The 27867-nt window shown below is 36.7% G+C and overlaps 1 protein-coding gene across 1 annotated transcript; it reads right to left on the reverse strand.

Moving 5' to 3' along the window:
- Positions 1-5182: 5182 nt before the first annotated feature.
- LOC110697862 (zinc finger CCCH domain-containing protein 32-like) lies at positions 5183-10969 on the reverse strand. Its single transcript, XM_021875272.1, has 7 exons — positions 10356-10969; positions 10068-10210; positions 9183-9248; positions 8963-9082; positions 8559-8849; positions 8156-8464; positions 5183-6102 (listed from the first exon to the last, which is right to left on the reverse strand). The coding sequence occupies exons 1-7, from the start codon at positions 10426-10428 to the stop codon at positions 5734-5736; spliced, it is 1371 nt and encodes a 456-aa protein (XP_021730964.1). The 5' UTR covers positions 10429-10969; the 3' UTR covers positions 5183-5733.
- Between the last annotated feature and the right edge of the window lie 16898 nt (positions 10970-27867).

Here is a 27867-nt window from a genome sequence, read left to right on the forward strand (position 1 = left end):
GTGGATTATGAATATTGAATATCGTAAATTCAGTTAAGTTCATATAATATAAGTTTATGAAATTAAAATTCTGATAATAAATTATGATTAGAGATAATAACATAAAAAACATATCAACTTAACATGAATATTATGTAGAATGTTTACCTTTATAGCATTCTACATAACATAAATACCATAAAGTATATGATTATCTATAGATGTAATGTTTACTCTTAAAAACTAACCTAGTTTATTGCAACATTAACCTAGTTTATCGCAACATTAACCTAGTTTAGGCCATGTTATGTTCAACTTATTTCCAATTATTTAAGAAAAGATAAATTCAAATGAATTTAGATTAGGGAATTAGGCTACTTAGAATGTATTTTATTCACCTGATTTTTATTTATCTGAACTTATGTGAACTTATCTAAACTTACTTGAACTTACCTAACCTTATCTGAACCTATTAACCTTATTAAAACTTATTTTAGTTATGATTTGTACTTGAGTAATCCTTATTAGAATTATTTTTCCTTATCTGAACTTATTACACCTAAAATAAGTAAAAATAAGGTGAACAGAACAGAGCCTTATTACCATGAATAATAAGGGATATCCAACTTTAATTACAACGAACTACAATAAGTTATTATAAATTCACATAAGATCATATAAGGAGTATATTTCCCTTAAACAAATATATAATACTTTGCTAATTAAAACTGTAATTAATTGAGTAACTAAAAACTAAAGTAATTTACAAATAAAAAATTTACTAATACTAATTATCATTGATTTTTATGAATATTAATAAAATATTTTGAATTACAAGACCTTAGAAATATAGAATGAAACTCTTACTATTATCGGCATTTATCATCAATTCAATAGTTCAAATTATCACAAATTTTTCAAAAAGGCGGGTGTACATTAATTTATTGTAAAACAGGTTAAAATTATCATAAAAGCATTAAAAGTTACCCTTTATATTACAAAAGTTTTTATCTTACAAAAAATTTGTAATGTATGTATTACATTAATCATATTAGCCTTTATACTATGTATTCATGAATCAATAAGAAATTACACATTAAAATAAAATTCAAACCAACAACAAATTAAAAGTTACCATTTAAGTGGTTAAAGTTACAATAAAAATAGTTAAAGTTATCCTCAAACCGACCGTTTTACAATAAAATTAACGTGCACCCGCCTTACACAAGCTAAGACTTAGTGATAATAACCTTAAGACAGTAGAGGCATTGTATGTTGATATTTTAGGGTAATTAAAATTCCAATCAACATTTTACCATCTTTTTGTCATATTACACACCACGTAATCTAATTCAATTCAATCCGATCCAATCCAATTAATTAAATAAATAATCCATCGATCACTCCCGTTTGTCTCCAAATCATTTTGCTCATGATTTATTACATTCTAGTAATAGTAACAAGTCAGTGAATGTATGAGACAAGTAAAAATCTTGTCAAAATTTCTTTTGTGACAGCCTCTTGTTTTTTTTCTTACAAAATGAAATCACTTTCATAATTGTTGTTTATGTTTCAATGAACAAGTTTGGGGACCAAAGGACCATGGTACCAATTATATAGGGTACTACCATTTCATTTTTTATTGTGTTACATGGTTGAAATCATGACTTAACAAGTGTATGTAATGATGTTTTCATCAACATCACTTTTTTGTTATATGGTCGGTATGTATAAATTTCTTTGGTAAGAAAATTAAAGGTTTGTTAATTAAGTAATTAGTGTTGATTAAGGCAGCTAATATTAATGGATAACCTTGTGCCATTGGAGGGGACCATTTTTAGGTGCATATTGATAGTATTATTGTGTATCTTACTTTGTCAGTGAAATGATATTAGGAATGTGAGTATAGATTTATACTTGATTGAGTACAATTAAGTATAGATTAGCAACAACCATACTATAATCTTATAATCTCTTTCTTAATTATATGAACTAAGCTACTTATACTTCGTATAATTACTTAGCTGCGCTTACGTAAACTAATGTGGTCCAATATTTCTTTTTATGAAGCATGCATGAGTTTGTGGGTTGTAAAGTATTGGGTGATTAATGTACCTACTATGAGTTTGGTGTGATAGAATCATAATATTAGACTCGTTACACAAGATTTTGAGAGCTATTTGCATAATTATTTTTGCCCGACGTTCGCAAATCACGACTACTAATATCTATGTTATATACTTCGTACCTAGACTGATTTTATTGTTCTTTCTTCAATTTTAAAGCACCCCATGGTCTTGAATTTCTGTTAGATGGGTTATCCCTATCTTTTCATACCCATTAAAATGAATAAGTACTTATTACCCTCATCGATATCACTTGTCTCTATTTTTAAACTTTTAATAATACTGTGCCGACATTTATACCCCTGAAAATTTGTTTACATGTTTATCCACATAAATACTGCCAACGACTAAATTTATGACATGAGACCAAACCGAAAAAGTTGCTCATACATAGCTAGCTATGACATGCACATTAGCCGCCCTAGTAATTATAAAATTTTCAATTAGTAAGTTTTGTTTATTAAATACCCGGGTTGTTTGATGATAATTTACATACCCAAAAGTTCATATATTTGATAAAGAATCTGACATAGAGTTGTAAATTGTGTTATGGTTGATCTATGGGAGGAGTCGTTATGGTGTGGAACTTGGAAGAATTTAGGAGTGTTTTGGTCTTTGTTCCATGGTATTTACAACAAAGAAATTTGTCAGAAATGGATGTTGTTAGAGATGGCAAAAGCTGACACGACACGATAACACGATACGAACCATACATGAAAAAAACGAATTAATGTTAAAGGTTTTCGACCTCTTTAATTAAACGGGTCGACACAACATGATTAGTTAAACGGGTCGGGTTGATTGTTATGTTTCTTAAGAAATATGATTTGTATCAATGAAGTAAGTTAAAGAGTTCTCGTCAAAAAAAAGTTAGAGAGTTGGTATTGGGACAAAAAAATTATTTTAAAATTCAATAAACTACCTAAGGATACAATATTAGTAGAATTATAATACAATTCAAATGCAAAATAAAATAAATAACAAGAGATGATTTTTTTATTTTTTTTTTATTTTTGCAAAGATTTGTAAGCAGCTCTTCCACTCTACCTTCGATTAATCTGGCATTAAAAGCAACCAAGTAATTACAATTAACACAACCGACTAAAAGAAGAGCGGAAAAAAAAAAGTCAATGCTATAATTCAACACCAGTATACAATAAGCCTCCTTTAAAAATAAAATCAATATTCATAAATCAAGAGAACTAGTAGAAAACCTAGTAATTAACCTTTTTTTTTTTTTTTAAGATTTTAAAAAAAAATTGCCGGACACTGTAGCGTAAAATCAATTAAACAAACATGATAATATCAATAATTATAAAATAAAGAAAATAATAATGAAGATTCTTGAGAAAACCAATACGAGTAATAATCAAACTAATTACTAATGAAAGATACTAAAAATATAATGACCCAATTAAATCGGAAGCTGCTTGATCTTCTTATCATAGACATACCCCCAATCTTCCTAAGGGTTTCATGACAAAAATAAGCGCTGGATTCAGTAGAAACCACACCATTGATTTCGATATTGTAAAATATAAACGTAGAATTGTACTCGTTCCAAAACAAAATCTCGTCATCTCTAAATTTGTCAGAGTATTTAAGAGGTGAAATATTATCACTACATAATTTCCTTTACATTGGTACAATTCTTGATTCCAAATGCTTGTAATTTTCCTCCATGATTCTTTCACCTTGTACTCTTTCATCACCCAAACTTCATAGTTTGTATCAAAATCGAGAAATTCTACCATAACCGAATCATGTACCATTAAATACAAGCAACCATCGAAAACACCTAGCTCCCACAATTTATCATCTCTAATGAAAGTAGGCAACTCGAATTTGCTCCATTGTTCAGTCCGAATGTCGAAGCAACCAATTACGCCTCCCATAGAATAGGAAATGTAATAGATGTTTATCAATCACTGCAGCCGGGAAATTCTTTAAACATTTATAGTTAAAGCTGATGTCCAAAGCTCTCCAGGAATTGGCCATCAAGCTGTAAACAAATATTTGACACGACATCGGGCTGGACCATTATAACATGTTGATACTAGCATAACAATCTTTTGTAATCGTTACTAACATCGTCGAAACCAAATCCAGAATGTACTAAAAAAAAGTCCAGTGATCGAAAGATCAATATCCACAAAGTCAAAACCTATTTTCTTGTAAACTCCAATAGATGGATTGTATACCACGTAATCTAAGTAAAATCCGTCATCCCATTGAATACAATGCAAGCCATTGCAAGATCCTATTAATTTGTATCGAATACTAAGTTCACCTTGTTTTGGAGGATAACGGAGTTCGAGTCGTTGAACGGATGAGGAAGATGATAAGGAGGTTGAATCCAAAGAGTAGAGAGATGATCGTACGATTGGAGAGTATAAGGTTTTTCATCATCGGACGATAAGTTTAGTGTACGGAGGTAGAAGTTAATGAATTCCGGACTTGATATCAGGGTTTTGAAATATTTGGGAAACACACTTTAAACACACTTTAAATTCTCTTTCGCATGGTTTCCTCAACTTTTTCTTACTTTATTATAGATGTATAACTAACTACGGAGTAACCATAGTTGGCATAAGATAGATTATAGCAATATCTTCCACCAAAAAACAAATATAGATTATAGCAATATTATGCCAACTATACAAATCAATGCAAATCATATAATATCATATAATATCCTAATATATCTCAGCACATATGCAGCACTTCGTATAAAAGTGAGAATTTTAATATTTACCAAATTGCCCATACCGAACTGTTCAATTTTTTCGTTGGTTACTGGCTTACTGCTCCTTCACCTGTGTTCAATTCAGACATGATATTGAAACCTGTTTTATTCCTCAATACTCCAATTTCTCGTCAATTTTCTTGTTCTAACCAAAGTTTCCATTTAACTTTCCCAATAATTAATAAGGGAGTATAAAAATAAAAAATGAAAATAAAAATAAAAAAGTTCAAAAGAAAAAGAGCTACAGAGCTGTGGAATAAGCAAATGGCAATGTACAAATGTAATTTGATACGGTTATATCCTGTATAGTGTCCAAAGTAATGCATCTTCATTCGCGAACATGATTTTCTTCATTATTTTCTATTCCAATAATTATGCATTACCATGGGGTATCCACGCAGGACGTTTTATACAAAATAATACACAAAATCCCTGGAAAAAATTAGAGCTCAAATACAACTAGCATGGAAAAATAACTTCACAAGAGTAATCAAATTTACAGAATGTCTAACAATGTCTGGCAAAAGGAGTAGTGTCTCACGGGGAAGCATAGCAACTAGGGCTATAGAGCACGCTTCCGTTGAATTATTACCAAATAGCGATGACATGAGTCCACAGAGCTAATTGCTACATTAATTTATTATGCATTCTGAAGTTCTGAGCATATATGAAAGCTATTATCAACAGTAAGGATTATATTTCAGTCCTAAAGTGGGAGGTATTCGACAGGGCTGTCATTACCTGAACTTGACAACAATAGAAGTCACTTAGGATAGATGACTTGATATATTATATAACAACTGAGACAGTGGTGGATGGGTGGCTTGGTATGTGCTGCTTTAAGGTCTCAGCAATAAAAGAGAATGGCATCAAGAATGTACTTTAACTTGAGTGACGAACTTCATCATCTTCTCCCATGCTTCTGCTACTGCTTAACAGTGCAGGACCTTGGCCAGATCGTTGGACGTTAGACGAAGTTAAACCAACAGAAGAGCTACCGGATGACATTGTTCTATTTGATTGTAAATCCCTCTGTGACCCTAAAGCATGTTCTGGAATGAGCTCTGTGGATGACGGTGAAAGAGGCAAAGTAACTAATGGAGGTCCACTCAAATAGGGTGCAACTGGTGTCTCAGCAAGAGATGAAGCTGATGGACTATATTTCATCATACCCACTGGGTGATCAAACTTACACGTGGGCCCAAATTTGCAGTATCCATTTTGCATATAGAAGGTGCAAGGTTGTGTACCCTGTTCAAATAAAAGATAACAAGTCATCCTTTAAGTGTATTATATTAAAGAAAAACAAATTGAATCAAAAACATATAATAAATGGTACATGTCCCAACAGAAATAGTAAGCCATATAGAGTGCAAGTTTGCAGCTTCATTTTGAAAAATTGCATTATCTTCAATAATAGAGCTTCAGAAATATTTTTTTTACCCTTCTCATTTTTAGGTCTCCGAGTGTATGGTTGGAACTTGGATGTGGACTGGGGAAAGGGAAGATGATACATTTAGCTGACCAATTGCCTAGGGGTTGGCATGTCGCTGACTAGAAATCCATGAAGTTCTAGCAACATGGCTGGCATGGGTGCTTAAAACAAATGAACATAGAAGTTTTGGAGTAACTCATCATTTAAATGCCCAGCATGCATACCAAACAGGGTAATCACATAACTATATGGCATAATGGCAACGTTCAGCAAAACTTGTACAAATAACAGAGACATCTCAGAAAGAAAATTTACATGTTTTTTCCGTTAACAAGAATCATGTGGGAAGTGAATGTACATTGGAAGTGAGACTTTTTTAACATAGGTTGATCAATAGGATGAAAGAAAATTGGAGTGACAATTTCCTTCGCTACTTTTACTTCAATGAAGTACCGTATCTGAACTCCTTTCACGTCGGTAAGTAGGTGATCCATTCACTCTTATATCAAATAAATTCTTGTGAGGGTATAAATGAAAATAAAAAATAAAAAATCTTAGATCATGCATTTCCTATATTGCCAACACGTCTTTGATACACATTCTGGGGAGTTAACTTCACAAGGAATATTACTTCATAGAGGAACTCCCCCATTGAACATATTTTTCAAATGAACAGATGATACATTAGTTCTGCAAAAATTTTATTATTATTTGATCCAAGTTCAACAATTTCCTCAAAAGTCAGTGATAAAGGTCCAGAAATCCTCTAAAAATGCATGATATCTACATCAGAGCCACAGTTCGGATATAATGTTGCTTGAATCTTGTTGATAATTACTGCAATCGCCAAGGATTTACAAGATCAAAGAAACATCAAGTGACCACTTATGACATAGATAAATTAGAGATATCACCTGATGCATGTGTCATGCTAGAGTAGAGGTTTTTGACAACGAGACTAATTTGAGAATTTTGGAACGAGTGAGGTAGGCTAGCCCACATGTTTTCAGGCACATAAAAAAATACATTGGTTTCAGGACTGGAGTAAAGAGCAGAAATTCTATAAGGATAATAGTTATCTATGGTTTGTGGTTGTCGTAGAGGAAAGAATGTCCCGTCAAAAATAGAGACACCGGTAAAGCTTCTTTTGCATGCAGGACTGATATAAATTCATTGACAATACCAATGTACTTCATATGGGGAAAAAAATAAAATTGTGTTGTCAAGCCCTTCAGTTGTCAAGCCCTTATAATAGAATATTATGTGGAAGACACGTCTTCTAATGCCAAGCAGTTGTAAAAATGGCAAGATCACAATAAACTTAAGGAGGACGTAAATTATAAATGGACCATCAAATGAACAAAAGGAGAGGGTTTGACATCCAGCTAAAACTGAGTTCATTAAAATTAAAATGAAATGATCCAAGTCCAGACACATTCTAGTAAGTCATATGTTGGGTACACAACAATTTTTATTGAATTTTTTAAAAGGAAAAGAGAAGGAGAAAAAAAAAAAAAACAAAAGCAATATAGGCTGCATAGTAATTGCTGAGCAATAATTCTAACATTCTCAAACTTGGAAAAAGGTTTAATATAGCAACCAGAAAGTCTATATCCTTAATTTAAGATGCTCAGTATTTTGATATTTTAACCATCATATCATGCGGCAATAGCAAATAGTTGATTGTGAACTAAACATTATTGTCATAGATCAATATGAATATTTTGTCCTTAAATTTATCAGGTGTTAAGCATCAAAATCAACAATGTACATAAAAATAATTAAAAAAAATAAAAATTAAAAAGGACTAGATAGTCCCTAAAACAGAAATAATTAACAGATATAAAAGCAGCTCAAGATCAAGCTTACTGGACGTAGGGGCAGACCCAGAGGCCCAAGAAAACAGGCTGCAGCAGACGCACCCCGGTCTGGTGGATGATGATATCTACAAGAGGCACCAAATTTACAACTCCCGGTCTTCAAATAGTATTGACACTCAGGTTCACCTGGTCTCTCTGGAAACTTATGTTCTGTGACTGACTTCCCAGCAGAAGATGGAAGAGGAGCATAAGATCCAGCTAGACCAGGTGTAGAAGGTGATAGTGTGGTCACTCCATATACAGAACCTCCTCCAGCAGCAGGTTGACCACCAGGCGATAAAACGGGACTTACAGGCCCCTGCAGCAATTAAGCCAATGGATCACCCAAGAGGCCAAGAGTTTATTAACTCCTGCCCAGTAACTCATGCTACTAGACAGTATTAAAGACTTACCGAATAAGAACCCCAGCCTGGCATGGGAACAACTCCAGGAGAAAGAAGCACAGGACCATAAGACCCTGGAACATAAGAACCAGGTACAAGAGGAGGCCTAGCTACCCTATAGTTGGGGGATGACCCAGCTGCTGGTTCAAGTATAGGAACTGAAGGAGACTGCACCGTCGGATAAAATGGAGGTGCAGCTGCAGGCATTGACATGCCAGCTGGTTGAGGATGATGGAATTTACAAGTTATCCCAAATTTGCACTGCCCCGTTTTCAAATAATAGGAGCATTCTTTCTCACCCTATCGAGAAAAGAAACACATCATAAGTGCTACTTCCAACATTGTAAAAGAAGACTTGAAGAAATAAACACATGAATACACTTTAAATGCAAGTAGAATGGATAAGTACAAACCGGTCTTAGTGGGTAACCATGGATATTTAGTGGCGCATTAGTCAATGATCCACCAGCATTTCGTGGATGATTAAACTTGCAAGTAGTACCAAATTTACAAGTTCCAGTCTTTAGATAATACTGCACGAGGGGAAAAAATACTAATATATTATTTGCATAAAGCACTAAGAAATTCGGTAACTGAAAACATTGAATATAAAGTAACACACTAACATCTCACCTGGCATATAGGTTCACCAGGACGTTCAGGGTACTCTCCTCCAACTAATCTTGCAGCCGCAACAGCCTGGACAATATTGAACCCAAATCACTAGAAGAAAGAATTAAACGTACTTGTGTCTCTTACACAAGTTAATTTCACATCAAAGTTTTCTGATCATATAATAAACTCAGAAAACAGATCAATAAGCAAGCTGTGCATTGTTCCCACACCTTCATTATGCCTCCATCTATAGCAAGGTAAAGGGAGGTCAAATGTGCACAAAACCGCAAATGAAATGACATCTTTCTTAGCAGTGGTGAATCCACATATAAAAGGGTGTGTACACATAAACCCACTTAAAATTATTATTATAATTAAAGACTTCATTGTGGTTACATTGATTGCAAGTGGCCTCATGATTAGTGATGCATTTGAAACTTCAAGGTCACAAGTTCAAGTCTTGAGAAGATCATTACTTCTATCTATTCTGTATCCCCACGTAACATTCAAATAACCCCATTTCTACCCTCGTATCATTTTAAGTTTTCACCATCTAAATTACTATGTACCCCTTGATCCCCGAAAAGACATTGTCTTTCTCAACACAAACAAAAAATCCTTCCGCATTTAATATAATCTACGGTACTCTAAAGCGAAAAAATCTCACTAACAATCCCTTTTGATCCGATCATGTGGTGAACTGCATTCTCTCTAAAACCCCACAACAAATACATTCAAACGTTTGAAAAAGCTCGAATTTCATAAGATCACAACAAAACCAGCCCATACTTCAACACCACATTACTCATTAAACCCCATTTCCCAAATCATAACATATAATGCAGCTCAAATTGAACACAAAATCCAACAAAATATACAATTAAAAACACAAAGGGGGCTCACCGCGGCACGATCACGAGGATGATTGTAACGACAACGGGTACCGAATCCACAGAACCCAGTACGCATGTAATAGACACAATCAGATACACCAGGCCGTTCCGGGTACGTCTCTCGACCCGAAAGACCCAATCTCCACATAGACTCTACATTTCCATCAACAAAATACCACAAATCATTCAATTAACCAATAACATTACAAAACCCTAGAAATAAAATCATCCAAAATTTCAAAAAAAAAAAAAACCAAAACAAAATCAAAATTAAAAATGAGGGGTTTCATTGTATTACCTTCGAGTCCAGTTTCCCCCCATTCAGCTGGCGGATCCACCTCGGAACCCTGATTTCTTCCATACAACTCCATTTTTTCCCCTCTTTTTTTCTACTGAAAAATCGAGAATTCTGGGTCTATTTTTTTTTTGGGTTTTTACAAATAATTCTACACAAAAAGAAGAAAATAAAAAAACGTGATAATCTACAATTTTTTTCCCCAAAAATTGAAGAAGAATAGTATAAAATTAGAGAGGAATTAAGAGAAATAATGGGGGTTTGGCTACTGTCAGAGTGATCATTCACAAAAAAAGAGGAGAGAGAAAGAGGAGATGCGGGAAATGGAAATGCTGTCTCTTTTTCTTTTTTTTTTTTTTTGGGTTTTTTTTTATTGGTTTTTTTTTTTTTTTTTTTTCGGGTTTTCTGAGAAATTGCAGCAGTTGTTTGTGTTTTCTCTTTCTCTCAGTTTCTGAAGGAGATCAGTATTCAGTAGTTGAGTAGTAGTAGTACGGACTAAAATTGGAGTGAGTGCTCGTAGTGTGTAAGCTCTTTGGTCCCCCCTTTTTTAATTCCTTTTCTTTTTTTGCCTTTTCCCTTTATGACACTAGCTTTATGGCTCAGCTTTGGTAAAAGCGTAGACGTCGTATAGTCATAGAAATGTCAATTCGGGTAATTGTAACAGGATTGGTTGAGTCGGGTCTGGTTGAGTTGGGTCTAGTTCAGAATTGAGTTATGTTTAATCATTTTGCTTATACAAGTTAAAATCGAGATCAGGTTACTTATGGGTCGAGTTGGATCAGTTTTTGACACCTATATGTGTGGGTTGTTCAAATTTGGTTTTTTATAATTAAAGGGGTGTTTTCTTCTCCTAAACTCATTAAATCTGGTTTGAGTTCATGAAATCAAATTAGATTGGGTTGAAGTCAATTGAGCTTTTATTAGATCGTATTATAACTTTTTGCTCGAATAATTATGTAATAAAATCCAATGGCATCTACAAGTAATATTTAAGATTTAAGAATAAGGATTTGTATGTGTATTATTGATAGGTACCATGTTCAAATCTCTCAATCCATTTGCATTGCTCTCCTTTGGAACGAGAAAAAAAAAGTTGTATAGTAAAGAGAAATCTAATGAAATTAAATTTTGAAAGCAAATATGAAATTATATATCCTTTTTCTTATTTGTTTCCTATATTGGACATAAAATCTAATGAGATTATTTTTGGAAATTATTATCTATTGCATGCCTTTATTGCCAGAAAAAATAGAAAGTGATTTTATAGGTAAAATTGATGTGCTTGTGTGCATGGTTGCATGATCGACTAAGTTGAAAGTGTAAACATTGTAGCCAACAATTAATTACTGATTTTACCAAACATATTTATATACAACCAATGGTTAAACAATTAATGTTAACAGCCACTCAAATCAACCAAGTTAAACTGCCGACAACAGGAACAATCTTTTGTCATAAAACTCGTAAATCAATTTAAGATGATATTATTATATACTTTGATATATTTATTTTTTATTCAATCAAGTTTAGTACCCATATTGTGCTTCTTAGAACTATTAATATATTAATTTTCAGTGTAATAAATAAAAAAATACTCATATATTAGTATTTTAAATTATTTTTTCCTAGATAACAAATATTTAAAATTTAAAACGTATAGAGACATAGGATACCTTTACCAAATTTCCAAAATAATAAAAAAGGATTTGACATTACTTGCATAATTAATAATAAGTTCTTCCATCAAAAAATGAAAAAAATTATTAAAAAAAAATAAATTAAAAGGGAAAAAATAAAATAAAAATTCTGGTTTGACTAATGTTATTCATGTCTGAAAAGGACTCAAAAGTTGGCCACCAAGCAGCCAAGCTAGTGTAACTATTCTATAGATTAATTTAATCAAAATCATATGATATCAGTATAGTATATGATTCTCCTATTACTTACAAAAATGCGTCAACAAACATAAATCAGTCAATCACACAGGCTCAATTAATTAATGTTCCTTTTTATAAAAACAATTAATTAGATTAAATTATATTAAATCAAAGGAGGAAACAGAAAAATGAATAAAATCGTTTAGATTGTTTGTCTGTTTGTTGGCTATATATAATAGAATAAGATACCCGCCAAAGCGTGGGAAGAGCGTGAAATTGTGGGAGTTGTTTTGTCATTTAATATAACTCGCACCTGAAATTGAAAATTTTAAAAATAATTATTGGAGATTCGTAGTACCGACGTTTGAGGATGTGAATTTACTGATTTACCCCTAGTTTTTTGGGTAGGTGGAGAGTTTGAGTGGGGGTAAATTCGTAAAAATGGTACTTGTAGTACTCCGTATCTTTATGGTGAGAGCATTAATATCACTCTATTGAGCTAGACATGCTAGTTATTTTATTATTTTTTTATACATGTCATATCATTGTTAAAAAGGACAATTAAGTGCTTTTGGTTTGAAATAATTCCGACAAAATTATTTATTTTGAAGAATATTTTTCTAATACTTCCTCCCTTATTTAAGTATTACACTACTTGTCTTTTAAGCAAGTTGTACAAATATTTTATCATATCCATTTTAGGAAACAAAATATTTGTGTTCACACTATAAATACCCAATATACCTTTAGTTTTAACATTTTATTTTTTAGTATATATTTACATCACATGGATACTTTTGTACTTTTACCCCTATTTCTCTTCATTTTTCCCACCACCAAAATAAGTGTGCCAAACCTCTATGATGCAATAATAAAAGAACGGAGGAAGTATAATGTTTAGTGATTTAGGTTTAGTTAAAAGGTTTAATGAGAATGTCTAAGTGAGTAGTGATATTCAAGAACGAGACTAAATATATATAGTTTACATCATTAGCTAGTTCCTTATGGCTTAATTTATTTTTATAACAACGATGATTTTTGGTTACCTTAAATTTGTTCAATCAAACTATATTTATCATAATCAATAAGAGTTTTTATCCTATATCAACATTAATGTAATATATATTAAACAATGTATAGAATGGGGAAATTAATTGAAATCCCTCAATGAGCCCCTTGAAATCCCTCAATGAGCCCCTAAAATTTGATTGTTATACTATAAAAGTCAGGAGTGATGTCACTACGTTACTAATAATAGGTGTAACGTAATCTTATAATGACGTAACGTAATAGGTGTATTATTAGAACATGACATACAATTTGCTTAATCATGACACACAATTTCAACTTGTGACTAAGGTCATGTTTAATTTATCTAAGATAAAAAAAAAAAAAAAAAGGTTCTAAAATACTTAATCATTTTATGTGCGGCTTTTGATATCTTTAAGTTCATAATGATAAAAAAATAAAAAATAAAAACTATGAACACATTATTACGAATCTAATAATGCCACACTTAATATTTTTTTTTCCTTATAGATTAGCATACATTTAAGGTCATAATTGAGTCAAATTAAACAATCAGATCATATTAGAAAAATTAAGTACAAATTAGATCAAATCAGAAAATTAAATTCATATTAGATTCGATAAGCAAAAAACATAAAATAAAATGAACTAAACAAGCCTAACACATAATACTCCCCCATTTTCATTTAGATGTCCCATGTTGACTTTTTGTTGTGTTCACATAATCTACTTTGACCAATATTATACGAAGTATAAGAAAAAATTCAATCATGTGAATACTTGTTGGAATCGTCTTGATATATAATTTTCGAACCCCGACTTATTATAATGTATACTTATTGATATTCAAATTTATATGGTCAAGGTTCTGCATTGACAACGTGCCTAGTCAAATTAAGGAACTTACTGAGTAAAAAAGGGGGGGGGGGTGTAAGAAAAAACAGAGGAAGTGTTTGTGTTGGTGGATCTAGTATGCTATATTCATCCTAGGTGCATAGTTGCTATATGCAAAGCTTGTAAATAGGAGGATAATATGGGAATTGTGTAAGGCTTTGTAAAGTGCTGACTATGTTGACTCCGTTTTATTTTGAAATTGTAACGAGCTCCTTTTTCGAGTAGTTTAGAAGTTTAGGGATTAGTATTTTATTTCATTTGAATTTTCTCTCTCATAAAAACTTCCTCTCTCTTCGCAACCTTTTCTCTTCTCTCTCTGTTCTAGCTTCATCTATTTGGAGTTGCTGTAAGAGATTAGGACTACTATATTTGAAAGATCGACTGTGTATTGCTGGTATGTGGTGAAGTTGTTCATTTTATTTTTGTCAAAATTGATTTAATCTAAGAATATTCACACTTGTGTGGTGATGAATTCGTAAATGTTCACTTGAATTTTGTTCACTTGAATTTACTTAGGTTGATAAAGAATTAGTGTTTTTTTTATGTTTAATGTGCCTAGGGTTTTATGTGTTCAAATTTATCTAAGTGTAGTCGGACTTGTGTGGTGATGAATTGGTAAATTTTGTTGAATTTACTTAGGTTGAGAATGAATTTCTATTTTTGTAATGTTCAATGGGGTTAGGGTTTTCTGGTTTCGAATTTTATATGGGTTTTCTGGTGAATTATAGATTCGTGCTTAGGGTTTTTTGGTTTCGAAAATTATATGGTTGGTTTATGGTTGAATTTTGGATTCGTGTTTAGATTGAATTTCGGATTCGTGCTAAGGGCTGAATGTTGAATATGCTTGGGGATTTCTAAATTCGTGGTTAGGGTATTCTAGCGTCGAATTTTATTTGTGCTTATGGATTGTGTGCATGTATATTTTATGTTGAAAATGAAGAGTACATTATTGGTGTCGTGGTTGATTGATTAATTGTTATCTTTGGGGAAAATGTCTATGCTTTTGTGGTGGAATGGAAATTGATTAATGATTAGTTGAATTTGAAAGTAAATTGGAGTTAAATTGGTAGGGAATTGTTTGTTGATGTTTGGTAAAAGTAAGGTATGTGAGCAATAGATCTGAATTTGTATGTATCTCTGTATTATGTTTTAATTTTTGTGATGGTAGTGTGTAAAATCTCCCTTATAGGTGATAGAGGGTTAAAACATGTCGTTTTATGCTCAAAACCTTATCAACAAAATTTGTAAACACTCGACTAATCCTAAACAAAGTATAGGGGTAAGTCAAAGGTCGAACCACGAGGAATGGTAGAAAGGTTACTAGAGCCTAGGATCAAGCTACTTCGAAGTATAGGAAGGTGTTGATTGTGTAAGCTATGGTCTCAAGCAACTAAATAACTAAAGAAATTCAATATCAAAAGCACTAGGGATTACTGATTAGGATCCACATGCAATCAAGATAGAGATGCTAATTGAGGGGATCGGAATCGATCAACCAAACGTTGCAAGGGAAAATAGTAATCGCAATTGAAAGAACTCAAAAGGTTATCTCCTAGAAGTCAAGCTAGGTTTCCTTTATGGATGACTAACAAGAAGAATCACATATCAAATTCAATAAATAAATGCAATCCCTAATCAAGTGGTCATGTCATTAGGAATCACAATGCAATCAAGGTTAGCTACTCCTATCAATCCAAACACATGCACAATTCTATCAACTAATCAAAATCCATCAATTAGCAATGATCCATCATTCATGCATGCTTTACCATCACCCTAGCAAATTAAAGATTCTACTCACTAATCATTGTAAATTGAAGAAGCAAAATTAATCTATTCATCATAAACATCATTATCATTGCAAAACAAACTAATCAAGATCAAACCAACTAATAAACTTGAAATTGCAACAACTAATCAAAATCAAATTAAAATAGATTGAATTAAGAAGAAGAAGAATCTTACAAACTTTGATCAAATCAAAGAAATTGTGCATGCATTCAAAGTAGAAGAAGATCATAAGTAGAAATCACCACTATCTCTCTCAAGTTTCTCTCTCTAAAATCTAGTACAAAAAATGGAAGTTGAAGTCTAATTCTAGTTATTAATTAAAAATAGATGGAATAGCTATTTATAATATAACTAACTAGGGAGAAATAAGGAAGACATCCAAAAATAGACCCGTCTGAGCGCGCCCTCTCACGAGCATGCGCGCCCGCGACGATTTGGGTACGGAACAGGAAACCCAGGTGGCGCGCCTGAGCAAAGGAGGTGCACGCCCGTGCCAGTAGGCTGCGCGCCCGCACAGGTGGGAAACGCGCCCGCGCCACTCGAGTAGGGGATTTCCTTCGTGCGCTCCTGATGTAGGTGGTGCGCTCCTCTTGATCGTCACTAGATATGGCAGTCCCGAAATGAAGTTTACGGTGGGTTCAACACCATATTTTCATGCGAGTGCAGCACGCGAGCGAAATCACCAAATCTTGAAGCTAGCCGCTCCTTGCCTTATGAGCTATGTAAGAGCTTCCACCTTGCACTTTGAGCATCCTCCAACCAGAGAAATCATCATGAGGGGTCTCGGACTTCATCTTATACCTACAAACAAAGAAAAGAGAACAAATAAAAGAGAAAAGACAATAAAATCTACGAAAATAGAAGAAAAGGTAAAATTAGCAAGAAAGAGATAAACTAGAGAGTAAAAGGTCAAAACTAAGAGAAAATATAGAAATAAAGCTATAAAATAGATAAAAAAAATCTTTAAAAAATTGCCATTTGAGTGCCATAAATGACACTCATCAAATTCCCCTATGCTAAACTTTTTCTCGTCCTCGAGCAAAATAATAGCAAGTAAGGAAAAATGAAAGGCTTATTTAATAAAGAATAGAGAGAAAAGGGGATGGGAATATACACTAACTCACTAACGTAGGAATCACGATTGTTTTTAGCTACAACAATCCCTTAAAACCCCAAAGTCGCCAATGAAGACGAGTGAGGTCTCGTAAGGGTTTCCAAAAGTGCTTAACCTATAACTCTCAAAACAAAAATGAGGCAAAGCATGAAAAATAAAATTAAAAAGAAGTAAAAGGGAAAACATATGCTAATGAAATGGACTTTTGCAAATGACCAAGCACAAATGGATGCAAAACTTCCTAAACAAATAAGGGAATGCACGTTCCAAGATATCCAAGGTTGATTGAAACATAAAATATGCTAAGCGTAGAGAACTAATGAAACATAATTCACCTTCATCCCAAACAATCTACCGCGTTCTCCCTACTAGTTTCAAATCCACCTCTAGTGAGCATCTCAATGATTCCTCGAAAGAACCGAAAAAGAAAAGATTTTAGGGCTACTCGATATCTTGACTATGCAAACCGCTCCATAAGATTGACTCCTATCTCCCTCAATCGACTTGTGACTCAACCATATGGTCAAAAGGTCTTTGAAGGGTTGTAATGTAAGGGCGAAAAGGGTAAAGGTGGGCTAAAATTTGAAATTTGGTGGTATACCTAAATTGTGAAACAAAAGGTGATCAATCCTCAACATCATACTTAAGCTATCACCAAACAAAAATACCAACACCCCCAAGCTTATTCAAAGCAAAAATCACAAACATATATACAAAAAGTGTAAGCATGCTTCCCTACAAGCTTAAATGGAGCATTATCCTCAATGCTCTAAACTAGGGAGATTACACTTACATCAAAATATTTTGTGCTTTTTTTTTTCCTCAAAGCATTTGCTTTTGCTTTTTCTTCTTTCTTTGTTGCTTTGTCCTTGCCTTTTTTGACTATGGACGACTTTTTCAACTTGCATTTGCCTTTATTCACACACTATATATAACCCAAACTTGCTCATCAAATGAACCAAATATCCATACTTTAACTCCAATAAGTACCAACAAACTAAGGACCATAGGCTTCACAAAAACCAAAGATGAAAAGAAAAATGAAACAAATGGCTAGAGAGCTAGAGATATGGCTAGAAAATAAGGTGTAAGGCTCAAATGTGTAGCAAGGAGGCAAATGTAAACCCAAAAACAAGAATAAAAAATATAAGAACTAAACCTAGAAAAAGAAAAATAACCACCCCGAAAAGTTGCCTTTGTCCTTCCCAAATGTTTCGATCGCGATCTTGGGAGATACAAATCAAGTTCTAGATAAAGTAAGCGCACTACTAGAAAACATGCCAATTTCGACGGAAAACAGGCCGCTAGGATACGTAAGCCCACATAAAAAAAGAGGGCAAAGCAAAAGAAAAACAAAAAGCGCAAAAATAATTGAGTTAAGTGGGTAAGTGCGGCAAGAAACCCAACCTAAGTGGTTTCACCTGGAAGAAGAGAGGGAATGTTGAGTTAAGGTTTAAGTACTACTATACCATGACTTAGAAAAAGACCTCAGCAAGAAGGCTGATAGCCAAGAAAAAAAGCAATAAACAAGGTAACAACAAAAGTTATCAAATACATACATTATCGAGCCGAACCTCCGCCCAGCAGGGCGGAGAAACATTAAGCCAAGAGTTAAAATATCCACAGGTTGAACCCTCACCCAGCAGGATGAGGAAACATTCAGCAAAAAGTTGAAAAGACAGAAAAATCAAGTTAAGCTGGACAAGCCCAACAGGAAAGAAGTAGAAAGTGTTAAGTACAAACATATAGACAATATAATCTTTGGCAGTTATACACCCCAAAGACAGAAACAAACACTACTTAGTGACTACAGACCTAGGTGCAGGAAACTCCAAAGAACCACTGGAGGATGGGGGAGACAACCACCAAAACCTTTATTGCTCGTCAGTCAAAGTCTCCACTCCAATGGTAGCAGCAACGTTAGGGCAAAATGGCGCTTCCAAGTTTAGCACAACAGAGCTAGGAACATTACAATTGAGAACACGAAGGTGATCAGTAGAAAGGTTGTGGCGATCAGCGTGCCCAGCAAGGTCAACTTTAGCCCAAAAGACATTAAAACGAGCTTGCTGCTCCGCACTTCCCCCGTACAGGCTGCTCACAAAACGGGCTGCCGCTTCCCATCCCCCACCATGACGACCAGTAAGCAACTTGGCATAAGTTTGCGAAAGCACAAATTAAAAGACTTAAGTGCTTTCTTCCTAGCCGCCTCAAGCTCATTCTCTCGCCTAGCCTGCAGCGGGCCATCTCAGCCTCCAAAGATTGCACCCTGACTTGAGAAAACCCGAGCTCCCTCTCACAATATGCTAGTTTAGTCTTGAGGGGCTGGAGTTCCTCTAGCTGAAGCTGTAGGGCACCCGCTCTCTCCTTCAGAGGAGCCACCTCACCAGCAAGTGCATCCTTCTCAGAGTAGACCCGCTGAATCTCCTTGTCCTTCTCAATAAGAGCAGCATTCTGATTCCGATACTCTTTCTCCACTGTAAGCAATGCATTGGCTAAGTCACCAACATACTTGGTAAGCTGTAGAAGAAAGAAAGACAGAAAAAACAATAAATTAGAGGTTAAGGGTAAAGTAAGCAAGAAGGAAAACAAGAAAAGCCAAGGCAAATGAAAAAAGCCTAAGCATAGAACAAACTAACCTTTTGAAGATCATGGCACGCAATAACAGCTGGAAAGCTGACTGATCCACTAGTAGAATCAACTGGGAGACGAATACCCTGAGTAAGGCGGTACCCCAAAGTACCACCTTGTTGCGGGTTGTCTACGAATAAAGACTCGTCAACCCGGACATTCATTAGAGGCCGAAAAGGAGCATTCTTAGCCCCAGCAGGGCATAGCACATAGCGAAAGGCAGTGTCAATAGGCACCTCCCCAAACTCTATTGGCCTAGTAGGGCGAAAAGTGCCACCAGCAGATATGGAGGTCGCTGAAAGTGGATTCTCAAAAGCATCACTCAAGATCTGGTGAACACAACGATTAAGCTTGCTAGAGTTATGGGTGCCAGTATCCTTCATAACATTATCACCAAGAAGCCCAATATTGGCAGAGTGAGAAGTAAGGGGATCTAGCGTAGAGGAGGTGCGAGCCCTTTTGGCAACATGTTGTTCATCACCAGCTGAGGGCGAAATCACTGGGTCATCCTCTAGGTCAATAACTGGATGAGCCTGCGGATGTGACTCCGCAGGTTGAGAATGACCACCTCTTCTTGCACTCCGCAAGCGACCTCAAAGACCAGCTGAGCGAGGGGTAATTTTACGGAGCTCCATGATAGTCTCATCAGGCAGCTCAAAATCAGGAGTTTTTAGTAAGGGGAACAACAATTTCCTTGGTAGCAATGGTAGTACCAATGCTAGTGGTAGAGAACAGAACATTTTTAGCAGAAGTTGTGGGTTTCTTACCCACCACAACATTAGTCTCAGCCTCCCCCTCATGGGGAAAATCGAGAATGCTATCACCAAAATTATCAGCATTGTCATTTTTTGGATCATTAGAAGCTTGTATCTCTAATTCGTATACTTAGGACGACTGAGGTGCCACCTGGCTGAAAGCCGCAAAAGGATCCTTCCCAGAAGATGAAGTACCCTGCGCCACTAATGCCTCAGGTGCCGAAGTAACTTCTTTTGGCATATTACAAGTTTCCCGCCAACTTCCCACAGTAGAAGATGAAGGCTCAGCTTCAGCTTTACCAGACCCAGCTTGGTCTGCAATGGTCACAGTACCAAAAACAAACTTCAATTCAGTAGGAGCCAAACGAATTTCATCCTTTAAGGCACCAGCATGAACCTCCAAGGTACCAAAGAGCTCAGGAGGATTGTCAGGGGTAGCAGTGATAGGATCTTTCCAATTGTCCTGTAGGCCGAGATTTCGTCTATCCAACTTGTCATAACCTGAGATAGTAATCAAGCAATAGAAAAGGAAAAATGTAAATACAAGGGCAGACAAACGCATGAGAAAACAAAACACTTAAGCAAAATGAAAGAGAACAAACCAGACTCATGAGTAGAGCACAAATGCATGGTAGAAAGTTGCGCATTGGCTACAATGTAAAGAGAGTTGGGCAGCCAGATCTTAGGATACTTGGAATCACTTGTACCCGCTCCCTGTAGCTCGTCAAGAGCCTGCGCTTCTCGGACAACCTCAGTAGGAACAATAGTAACCCTAGCCATATTAGTATGAATGAACCTGAAGTTGCGTGGTATAACAAAAAAGGAGGGGAAAGAAACCCAGAAGAACTTGCCAGTCCAGTCCCTGAAGCGACCAAGCTTGGGATAAGACAACACTCTCCCTTCTTTAGGAGCCACGTAATACTAGTCAAACTCAGGGGAGCTGGAGGACGTTTGCTTCAAGCTCATCAAAGACTTGAACAAGTTTAACGATTCTGGATAACGCTGGAATCGCAAGAACCACAACAGACATATCAAAGTATGCAAGGAGGCAGAGTGCAGCAAGGCAATGCAAAGATTGAAAGAGAGAAAGACCTTATCCAAAGTCTGGTCAAGAGGAAAGCGTAATCCCAAATCCAGCTGAGAGGCAAAGACAACAATATGCCCAGTAGGAGGAGTATATAGTTTGGAGCCCTCAACAGGAAGAACCAACCTGTAGCCTGGCCTAAACTAATTTTTGACCCACTACAGCTAGGTCCAACCTTTTAGCATCCTTACGCCAGTTGAAATCTAGCGTGAAATTCTTAGGGCTAATGCACCTCTCATCAAGGTAGAAGTCAAATTTCCCTTCCTCCACAGGCTCAGCCACATAGATAGGCTAGTAGTCCGGAAAGGCTTACTTACTGGGAGATTCAGCAGTTTTGCTCATACTTTTAACCGGAGAAGGAGACGGTGAAGGAGTTGGAGAACGACTACCCTGCACTACATAGTGATCAAATTGATTCACATCAGCCATATCATCAAGCCAAGAAAAACTGTTTAAAGGCTAAACATGGGGAATGGGGCTAACAAGAGACACATCAGGAGGATTAACTTTAACCTCGTCAGCTAACCGTTTATGGCGCATTGCGCACATTCTCAAGCGAATAAGATGCGGCATGGGAACCCCATCATAAGTAAGTTCCCGCTCGCAATAAGGGTCTAAGAAATCGAGAAGAGTGTTTAGAGCGAAAAGGGTGAAAAGCACTGCCGGTAGCAGGACGACTACTGCCTGACTCAGATGCAACTGGCGGGGTTGCAGCAGTACTTACCTCGCTCTTAGCAGGAAAGGTGTCGCCTGGCATAACTACTTGCAAGGGAATGGGGGGAGAGGCAGGAGAAGCAAAAGAAGTTCGTGCAAAACGCTCACCTAAGCGAGACGGCTCAGGGTAAGAATCATACTCAGTGCACACAAAAGGGGAGCTTAGATTTTGACTGTCAGTAGCGTCAGACATCCTAAGATCTACAAACAACAAAAAGCCCCCAAAAAAGATGAAGAAAATGGGGCGCAATAGCAAAATCAGTTAAGTTCTAAGAGCTAATAGGAAGGAGCAAAGCAAGAAACGGAGAAAAGCTACAAAAACAGAAGCAAAAAAGCAAAGACTAACAACAAAAGGGGAAAAATTGGACAAGAACAATCAAATCCAAGAAAAGACTCAATCTTGTGAAAGAAAAAAATCAAAAGAAACGCAATTGGGAAAACAGAAATGAGAAAAAGGCACAAAGAAGGTACCTTTATGAAGAAAGCCGCAGAAGCAAAAGAGCAGTGCAACAATGGCGACACCAAAAAAACCAAATGGAGAAACGAAGGCTTTGAACTACAACCAAAACAAATAGTCCCAAATGTAGGACAAGGAATAGGAAGAAATAAGCAAACAAAGTAGAAAAAATAGAATGAAAACAAAAGCAAAAGGGAAAAAGGAAGATATGAACATACAATAACAACAGGGGAATGTCGATTGTTACAAGAAATGGAAAGAGCGAAAATGTTGAAAAAAGAAAAGAAGAAGATGAAAAGTGAGAAATGAAAAGAGGGAATTGAAGTAAAAAAGGGGGACAGTGAAATAAATGAAGAAGTTAATGGACGGTTTAGCCAAACAATAAAGCCAAACTGCCATGTCACTTTAGTAAAAATAAACTGACCCTCGGAGGACTGACACGCTTCCCATACATGCAAGCACTGTTCCCGCTTAAGAAAAAAAAAAAAGCTCGTCAGTTCTCAGACTTCAGCGGGAGTAATCAAAATTCCTCCCTGCAAGCTCGTCATTTATGAGATTTCAGCGGGAGTAATCGAAATTCCTCCCTACAAGCTCGTCATTTCTTAGACTTCAGTGGGAGCAATCGAAATTCTTTCCTGCGAGCTCACTTTCCCTCCAGTATTAGCAGGAATAATCAAACTGAAAGCAATGGTGTCCTTTGAACAAGTGTATTATTCCGATAGAGGGTTCAAAATTATTAGTAAGCTAATTATTGAGTGAGGTCAAGTGATTAGAATGCTTAGCTGGAGACCGCTTCCGATTAGTAATATTAATGCATAATTAATGTTACAGCTTAATCTTGACCGAACTCTTCGGGTCACACCCAATCGAGTAACCGAACCAAAACGACGAATTCATCCGAAGGATTAAATGAGTCAATAGAGTATTACGGACTAAGACGTCGGATTCAAAGCTTAGAGCGTCAAAGCCGAGCATCTATCGTCAAGACGATTCTAGGAACCGACGAGACGTAAAATAATCAAACAATGCGACATACTAGGCTAGCATGGCTAGCCGGACTCCTTGCCGCAAGCCCAACATGCATCGCTTGCACTGGTTGGGCAAGCTGGCCGAGCAGCCATGCAGGCAAGGCATGCTAGCATGGCACGCATAGCATCGGCTTCTAGCATCAAGCATGGTGCGTAGCAGCAGCGCCCAGCAACAAAGCAGCCCGACATGTGGTTCTCCCTTGTGGTCCTCACCTAACCCCTCCCATGTGTGTGCCAAGTGTTGTTTGATTATTTGTCTTGCTATTTAATTTAATTTAGAATTAAATTAATTGCTTACTTTTCTCACTCTATCATTTCTCCCACATGGAAAGATAATTGAAGTTCTTGGGAGCCTTTGCCTATAAATACCAACTTTTGGAGTTGGGATTATTCACTTGAGTTGAACTCAATAAGGCATCTCCGAATAGGTGAGAAAACCTTTAAGTTCGTAATACTCAGTATTATTCCTGGTCTAGCCCCCTAAGCTTCGGGGTAGGGGTCGGATTGGTTCAGGGTGAGAGCCGTTGGAGGCTTGCGCATTTGCAAAGCTCTACGCTTTCAAGTACGAGCTCTAAGAAAGAGCGAAGCATGAAAGGAATGTTGTCCTTCCAACAAGTGTATTATTCCGATAAAGGGTTCAAAATTATTACAAAGCTAATTCTTCAGTAAGGTCAAGTGATCGGAATGCCTAGGTGGAGGCCGCTTCCGATCAGTAATATCAAGGTACAATTGATATTACAGCTTAATCTTAACTGAACCCTTCGGGTCGAACCCAATCGAATCTTCGATCCGAGACGACGAATTAATCCGAAAGGATTTAATGAGTCGACAGAGTTTTACGAATACAGACGTCGGAAATCGAGCCTAGGGCGTCGAGACCGAACGTCGCAAAATCACAATCGACAAGTATGAGCGTAGCCATAGCTAGGCTAGGCTAGCTCAACGCAAGCCTAGGCGCGCCATGTGTGTGCTAGGCGCACCATGGTGTCCTAGGCACCATCACAGCCTAGGCGCGCCCTAGCAGCCCATCGCAAGCTAGCAACGTGCTAGCATGGGTGCCTGGGTGCGCATGGCAGCCATCGCAAGCCACACAAGCACCAGGCAGCCCATCGTAGCTAGCAGTGTGCTAGCGTGAGTGCCTGGGTGCATATGGCACCTATCGCCAGCAATGGGTGCACCATCGCAGGCCCTGGTGCTGCGTGCGTGCGTGCCTGGCATGGCAGCACCATCGCAGGCACCAGGCGCACCATGGCAAGCACTGGGTGCTGCGTGCGTGCGTGCCTGGCGTGGCAGCATAATCGCAAGCACCAAGTGCTAGCATGGTTGGCTGCCTGGCAATGGCGCACCATGTGCGTGGATGCTTGTGTGATAGCCTTCGCATGGCAGCACCAAGCATCGAACCGCATGGGAAAGCCTGGGCGCCAGCGTGATGCTAGGCCTCGCACAAGCAGCCTCGCACTACAGGCGCATTGATGCGTGTGGGCTGGGAGGCGTGTGTGTGCGCATGGTGCGAGAGACAGTGCGGCCAGCATGCGTGGCTCGCTAGCAGCACGCATGCTGGCTGTGCTAGAAATGAGGCGCAAAGAGTGTGCATGTGTGCGTGGGGCTGCTGGGGGCCAGTGCCAGCACTAGGTGCTAGCAGCGCCCAGCGCCAGCACGTAGCACCAGCATAGCCCAGCAGCAGCGTGCACTGGCTGGCTGGCTGGGTGCTAGGCAGCAAGGCACGCTAGCTGGCAGCCCCAGTTGGCACACTAGCTGGCAGCCAGCTAGCACACCTAGACCCGATTTTGGGCATGGTGTGTTGGGACCAATACATGGCCTTGGGGATCAAGGCAATGGTCCTCCCAAGCCTTGGTCCTCACTTGGTTTTCTCTATATTTGTGCCATGTGTCGATTTGTGATTGAGTTGATTAATTATTTAATTTTGGAATTAAATAATTGTCAATTTTACCAACTCTCCCACATTGATGGGAGATTGGAAATCAAGGGATCATTTCCCTATAAATACCAAGCTTGGTATTGGGATTTGATACAACCTTGAGTGGAATTAAAAAGGCAACTCTAGAAAAGAGTAAACCTTTGATTCGTAAAACTCATAGTTAATTTTGTCTGGGTCTTGACTAACCTTCAAGACTTGGGACGCTCGGGTCGGGTCGAGGGTACGATCTGTCGGAGATCTTGTCTTTTCGGGATTTTGAAGTAAGAGCTCTTTAGGAGCGAAACACGCGTCAAAGGTATAATTCTTGTTCTTAATCTTGTTCGATTAAGTTTATTATGCTTGTTTAATTGCTTTAATTAAGGGGCGGGTCTTGGTGGGTTTCCTTCCGCGTAGTGTCGGGTCACTACGAAACCCTACAAAGCACGCATCAAGGGTATAATCGTCTTTTCTTCTTTCTCTCTTTGTTAATTATGTGATTATTAATTAATATGCATGTTCAGTTACTTTAATTTGTGTGCGGGTTTTGGGAGGGTTTCATTTCGCGCAGTGTCGAACACTACGAAACCCAAGAGCGGTATCAGAGCCGCGCTCATCTAATTATTGTAACTTATAATTAATTAAGGTGATTTTAATGGATTTAAATTTCTGATTTTGCTTTCTAATTTGATTAGAAGCTCGTTTTAATTAGTTTTAATCTCTTCTTAATGCTAATTTTGGCTAAAGAACCCAGATTTCAACCCAAAAGTAGTGAACTTTGGGTGGAATCTATGTTCTAAATCAGTATTGAAAATCTTTGAGGGTTGTCTTGAAGCTAAAATCCACCCAAAAACATGTTTTTCGAGGGGTTTTTCGTTTTTGACGAAATTTTTTAAATCTTTATACCTTGATTAATTATGGCATATTAATGTTAGATTATGTGTATGGTTATATTATTAATCTACTGCAATAATAACCCTTATTAAGCATGTTTATGAAGTCATATTTGGTGCTTAATTTGGTGACTTCATTTTTCACATAAACTTGCAATTTCACATTTTTGCAAATTAATTGCTTCAAGTGTGAATATTTATGGCGAATTTGTAATTTTTGAAGCCCCTAAAGTGTTAAAGATCCAATCTTTAATTGTTTAATTGGTTGGAACTTTACTTTCTAGATTCCATGTTGAACTAATTTTTTATATAATCATTTTTGAGTTGATTAAAGTCTTAAAAGTTCAAACTTGTGATTGAAATTTAATTAATCTTCATATTGGAAGATGTAATTTTTCAAGTTTACACAAGTTAGTGTTGGAAATTTTTCATTGGATGATTGTATTTATTTTTCCAACTCCTTTTAATTTTGTCAAATCTCAATATTAATTCATGTTGGTTAAATTAATTTTGAGAATATCCCTCAATTTTTGTAGCATCAAGTTGAGCCAAAAATAATTTAAAGAATGGTTCTTAAATTTTTTTGGTTTGTGCACTAAAAAAAAAAAAAAATTGAATTTACTTAAGTTGGACTTGTTTTATTTTCATTTTGCTCAAATGTTGGTTCTAAGAAAAATTCAGAATTAATTTTAATATCACACACAAAAATCGGGATAAAATCCCGAAGGCATGAGCACGCAAATCGAGGCTTACAAGCCCCGAGCACTCCCTCGGCCAGCCGAGCTGCTTGCGCAGCTTACATATGGTTGCCAAGGTGTGCGGGGCTGCTGGTGCGTCGATGCACGACTCGTGGTACGTGTATGCGAGCATGGTGCGCTGCTTGGTGCGACATGGTGCGCTCCTTAGTGCAGCGTGGTGCGGTGCGTGAGCTGCGATGTGTGGCTACGGCCAACACAAGGTCGTGCAGCTAAGGCCTTTGAGGCCGTGACTTGTGTGCGTGCAAGAGCGCTGATGTTGTCGGTGTAACACGCAAGCTACATTGTAACCCACTCCCACGTGCTTGGCGCACCAAGCGGTTGTGCGGGTAGCAGCCACGCAAGGCACATCAAGCCTTGGTGCTAGGCACTTGGGCATCGTAGGGCTATGCATTTTTTGCAATTTTGCCTTTTTAATTATTTTATTTAATTATTAAAACGAGGCTAGGCCTCGGTTTTTCCCAGCACATGTAAAATAATTTTTGGCAAAATTTGGGTTAATCGGCTTAATTAATTGGATTAATTAAGTTGGATGCGGAATTTAGTGGGATTTTCATTAATTACTTGAGCTAATTTTATTG

The sequence above is a fragment of the Chenopodium quinoa genome, unplaced genomic scaffold, assembly GCF_001683475.1.
Source record: "Chenopodium quinoa cultivar QQ74 unplaced genomic scaffold, ASM168347v1, whole genome shotgun sequence".
NCBI classification, from domain to species: domain Eukaryota; kingdom Viridiplantae; phylum Streptophyta; class Magnoliopsida; order Caryophyllales; family Amaranthaceae; genus Chenopodium; species Chenopodium quinoa.

What these genes read in the sequence shown, in the direction of transcription:
- LOC110697862 (XM_021875272.1), bottom strand. Translation starts at nt 10,428, where the DNA reads ATGGAGTTGTATGGAAGAAATCAGGGTTCCGAGGTGGATCCGCCAGCT. An exon ending in CTGGTGAACCTATATGCCAG is followed by an intron (nt 9,083 to 9,182) that starts GTGAGATGTTAG and finishes CCCCTCGTGCAG; the next exon opens with TATTATCTAAAGACTGGAAC. An exon ending in CAGGCTGGGGTTCTTATTCG is followed by an intron (nt 8,465 to 8,558) that starts GTAAGTCTTTAA and finishes TAATTGCTGCAG; the next exon opens with GGGCCTGTAAGTCCCGTTTT.